At 40.7% G+C, this 5,321-nt stretch overlaps 1 protein-coding gene across 1 annotated transcript; it reads right to left on the bottom strand.

The window, feature by feature from the left end:
* Positions 1-1,046: 1,046 nt before the first annotated feature.
* Positions 1,047-1,508, bottom strand: LOC130962868 (uncharacterized). The gene has a single exon (XM_057889026.1). It carries the CDS (start codon positions 1,506-1,508, stop codon positions 1,047-1,049), a length of 462 nt encoding a protein of 153 aa, XP_057745009.1.
* Positions 1,509-5,321: the final 3,813 nt, after the last annotated feature.

Raw genomic sequence — 5,321 nt, 5'->3', positions numbered from 1 at the left:
GAAACCCTTGGTGCCTAGCATTGTTTCTTATTGTGTTCCCTTTCTTATTTTCACTTGTATTGCTCTTCTCTTTTTTTTTTCTTTTTCTTGCTGGGATCTTATTGTTTAGCTACCCTCAAAGAATGTGTCTCAAACATAGGACTTAGGATGGATAGTTGCTTTCTTTCCTTTCTTGGTGAACCAACTTAGCTTACTAATCATCCTACCACAAACATTCAGAATGCACTTTACAAAATAACTCCACTCTCATTCTTTTCATAACATTTTCTTTTTGATTAACTTAAAGAGACAAGAATACACGTAAGAAAGGTGCAAGTGAACATTCAAGACATTAGGCTCAATAACATAGACTTAAATAAAGAGAATTAAATGCAAAATTGAAAAGGTTCCAACTAACGAGCAACTATTAATCAAATGTGCATTTGGACTTCCAATTTTAACATTCTCAGCACATGGAATTAAGTAATAATACAACCTTCGGGTGATGGGTTCTAGTTGTCCTCCTCTTTGTCATTATCCATAATCTTTACTACTTTACTTCCTTGGATGAAGGTGTACCATTTCCTCATAAGGTTCCTGCAAAGTTCTTGGAAGTTGCTTGTTCCCGAAGCACTTGAGAAATAGTTAGCTTGCATGTATACTTGTGAACTTCTGAACTGAATTTGGTGTGTGAACACCAAACTTAGTTCCTTGCCCAGTACAAAAGTTTGCATACATGCAGAGAACCTCATATCATGTTATTAACAAAACAATTCTTAACTGGAGACTAAACTACAGCTAAGTGGTTCCCTTGATTGGTTGGAGCTAGCAATGTGTTTTGGGGGTGTAGTGTGATTCTAACTAATATCTTTGGTGGGACACCAAACTTAGAATTACACTTTCACTCTTGGATTGTTTTGGTGTGAAACACCAAACTTAGCTCCTTGCAATACAGAGGAAACAACTTGTGATCTTTATTGAAATGAAGATGAAAAGGAAACTACCTCAGGTTGGGTTACCTCCCAACAAAGTGCTCTTTTAGCGTCGCTAGCTCGACGATTCCTCCATTACTTGAGATGATACTTTACTCTGGGGTTTTCCCCCATGTTGCCCATATAATGCTTCAGCCTTTGTCCGTTCACAGTGAAAGTCCTCTCTGAACTTTCATCCATGATTTCTATGTGTCCATATGGCGAGACTTTTGTGACAAGAAAAGGTCCGGACCACCTTGATTTGAGTTTTCCTGGGAACAGTCTCAATTTGGAATTGTAAAGGAGTACTTGTTGCCCCTTTTCGAAACTCCTGGGTGCAATATGCAGATCATGTCTTCTCTTCGCCTTTTCTTTATAAATCTTGGCATTTTCATAGGCTTGCGATCTAAATTCCTCCATCTCTTGCAGCTGCAAGATCCTCTTTGCACCAGCAGCAATGCTGTCAAAATTTAGTATCTTGAGAGCCCAGAGAGCTTTGTGTTCCAGTTCCAGTGGTAAATGACAAGCTTTTCCATACACCAGTTGATATGGGGACATTCCAAGTGGTGTTTTGAATGCTGTTCGGTATGCCCAAAGAGCATCATCCAGCTTCTTCGACCAATCCTTTCTTGATGCACCCACAGTCTTTTCCAAAATCCTTTTTAGCTCTTTGTTGGATATCTCAGTTTGCCCACTTGTTTGGGGATGATAAGGTGTGGCAACCTTGTGTTTTACCCCGTATCGTAGGAGGAGCGCTACTAGTGGTCTGTTACAAAAATGGCTCCCTCCATCACTAATGAGTGCTCAGGAGACTCCAAAATGGCTAAAGATATTCTTCCTGAGGAAGTTCATGACTATCTTGTTATCATTCGTTGGAGTTGCAATAGCCTCTACCCACTTGGAAACGTAGTCCACTGCTACCAAGATGTACTTGTTTGAATATGAGGTTGGGAATGGTCCCATGAAATCGATTCCCCACACATCAAACAGTTCCAGTTCCAAGATGAAATTTTGTGGCATCTCATTTCTTTTGGGCAAGTTTCCAGATCTTTGGCATTCATTGCAGCTCTTTACTAGTTCTTTGGCATCCTTAAAAAGGGTAGGCCAAAAGAATCCGCTTTATAACACTTTTGCTGCAGTTTTGTCCCCTCCAAAATGGCCTCCATAGCATGAGCTGTGGCAATTCCATAAGACCTCTCGTCCTTCTTCATCCGAGACACATCTTCTAAGAATTCCATCTGAACACTTCTTGAAGAGATATGGCTTATCCCAGACAAAATATTTTGCATCATTTATGAGCTTTCTTTTTGATGTTTATTGATCCCTGGAGGTAGGGCTCTGGTTGCCTTGAAGTTAGCAATGTCTGCAAACCATGGTGCTTTGTGAATTGTCATCAATTGCTCATCAGGGAAGAGCTCGTTCACACTTGTATCATGTGTTCCACCTTCCTCATGACAGATTCTGGATAAGTGATCTGCTACCTTGTTCTCCACTCCTTTCTTGTCTTTGATTTCAATATTGAATTCCTGCAACAATAAGATCCATCTTATTAGTCTTGGTTTTGATTCTTGCTTGGCAAACAAATATTTAAGTGCTGTGTGATCTGTGAAAACAATCACTTTAGCACCAATGAGATATGATCTGAACTTATCACATGCAAAAACTGTTGCTAGCAACTCCTTTTCAGTAGTGGTATAGTTTCTTTGAGCATCATTGAGGACTTTGCTAGCATAGTATATCACATGGACTAAGTTATCTTTCCTCTGCCCTAACACGGCCCCAAGTGCAAAATCAGATGCATCACACATCAATTCAAAGGGTAAGTTCCAATCAGGTGGGGAAATGATAGGAGCAGAGGACAATTTCTTTTTCAAGTATTCAAATGCTAGCATGCATTTCTCATCAAAATTAAATGGTGTATCAGACATTAGGAGATTGCTTAAGGGCTTGGCTATCTTTGAAAAATCTTTAATAAACCTTCTATAAAAGCCAGCATGCCACAAAAAGCTCCTAATTGCCTTGACATCACTGGGTGGAGGTAACTTTTCAATTAGCTCCACCTTAGCTCTGTCTACCTCAATGCCTTGATTAGAAACTTTATGGCCAAGAACTATTCCCTCTGTCACCATGAAGTGACATTTTTCCCAGTTCAAGACTAAGTTAGTTTCTTGACATCTTTTCAATACCAAGGCAAGATGGGTTAGGCAATTTGGGAAGGAATCTCCAAATACTGAGAAGTCATTCATGAAAACTTTAATGAACTTCTCTATCATATCTGAAAAGATGGAGAGCATGCAGCGTTGGAAAGTTGTGGGTGCATTACATAGCCCGAATGGCATGCGCCTATAGGCAAACATTCCATATGGGCAAGTGAATGATGTCTTCTCTTGGTCTCTTGGATCAACCACTATTTGGTTATATCCTGAATAACCATCTAGAAAACAATAATATGCATGTCCCGCAAGTCTTTCCAACATTTGATCCATGAAGGGAAGTGGGAAATGATCTTTTCTTGTGGCCTCATTAAGCTTCCTGTAGTCAATACACATTCTCCATCCTGTAATGGTTATTGTAGGGATTAGCTCATTCCTTTCATTGGGCACCACAGTGATTCGTCCCTTCTTGGGAACCACCTGAACTGGACTGACCCATTGGCTGTCTGAGATTGGATAGATTACTCCTCCCTGCCACAACTTCATGACTTCTTTCTGTACTACTTCTTTCATTGCTGGATTTAATATTCTTTGGGGCTGAATGGAAGGTTTGGCACCTTCTTCTAGGAGTATCTTATGCATGCATATGGCTGAACTGATTCCCTTCAAGTCAGCAAGTGTCCATCCAATGGCATCCTTATGCCGTCGTAAGACTTGAAGCAACTCTTCCTCTTGTTCTTGGCTGAGAGCTGAATTTATGATTACTGGATAGCTTTTATTTTCTCCCAAGTATGCATACTTGAGAGTGGTTGGCAGTGCTTTAAGCTCCAGTTTGGGTGCTTCTTTTCTTTCTTCCTTCTCTTCTAGCCCACCTTGAACATGTATTTCAGCGGCTGCAGCTTCTTCGCTTGTTGCTAACTCCTCTTCTGTTGATGCTTTAAGCTCTTCTTCAAGAGTTTCTTGTACCAAAGCTTCTACTGAGTCCAACTTCATACATTCTCCCAATGAGTCATGTGGGTATCTCATGGCCTTAAACACATTGAATGTCATTTTCTCCTTGTGTAATCTGAGGACAAGTTCACCCTTTTGGACATCAATAATGGCTCCGGCAGTGGCTAAAAATGGCCTCCCCAGGATGATGGAGGTCTTAGCTCCTTCTTCCATGTCTAGTACTACGAAATCTGCTGGGAAAATGAAGTCTCCCACCTTCACCAACAAGTCTTCTACTACCCCATGGGGAAATTTGAATGACCTGTCTGCTAGTTGCAGGGCCATTCTTGTTGGTTTGGCTTCTTCAATCTTCATCTTTTTCATCATTGCTAGAGACATTAGATTTATGCTGGCTCCTAGATCACATAAAGCCTTTTCCACAGTGATTTCTCCAATGATACAAGGGATTTGAAAGCTTCCAGGATCATTCAATTTTTGAGGCAATTTGTGTTGGATGATGGCGTTGCATTCTTCTGTAAGTACCACAGTCTCATTGTTCTTCCAGCTTCTCTTTTTGGTCATCAACTCCTTCAAGAACTTGGCATAGAGTGGCATTTGCTCGATTAGCAAAGGGTATGTTTATTTGTAATTTCTTAAAGATCTCCAAGAATCTTGAGAATTGGTTGTCCTCTCCCTTCTTCTTTAATTGCAGCTGCTGTGGGTATGGGGCCTTTGAGAGGTATGGATTGAGCGCCTCTCTTTCTTGATGTGACTTGGGAATTGAGGTGTGAGCTTCCTCATGTCCCTTGTTTTCTTCATCCAGTTCCTTCTCTGGTGGTTTCTTGTGGGTCTCCTTCAATTCCTTCCCACACCTGAGGGTGATGGCCTGACATTCTTCCCTTGGTATTGAGTTAATATTGCTGCAATTGTTGTGTCCAGGGGTTTGCTTGAATAAAAATTCAATCTGTGTTTCCAGTTTCTTGATGGCAGCATCTTGATTCTGCATGTTAGATTGCACTTCTTCCCGGAAAGCTTTACTATCTTGAATTTCTTTGCATAGAATTTTGAGTAGAGCCTCAATCTTTGAAAGCCTATCATCTGTGGATGATGGTGGGTTGAGATTAGGTGGTTGAGAAGATTGGTTAGATGGATATTGGTAATATCTCTGTGAAGTGTTTTGATGAGTGGCATTGTTGTTGGAGTTGAAGTTGGAACGTCTCTGATCTTGTCCTTGGTCTTGTTGGTTTCCCCATCCAAAGTTTGGGTGATTTCTCCATCCAGAGTTGTA

Source organism: Arachis stenosperma, chromosome 2 (genome assembly GCF_014773155.1).
Source record: "Arachis stenosperma cultivar V10309 chromosome 2, arast.V10309.gnm1.PFL2, whole genome shotgun sequence".
NCBI lineage: Eukaryota > Viridiplantae > Streptophyta > Magnoliopsida > Fabales > Fabaceae > Arachis > Arachis stenosperma.
This window is presented reverse-complemented; position numbering and strand designations above follow the sequence as displayed.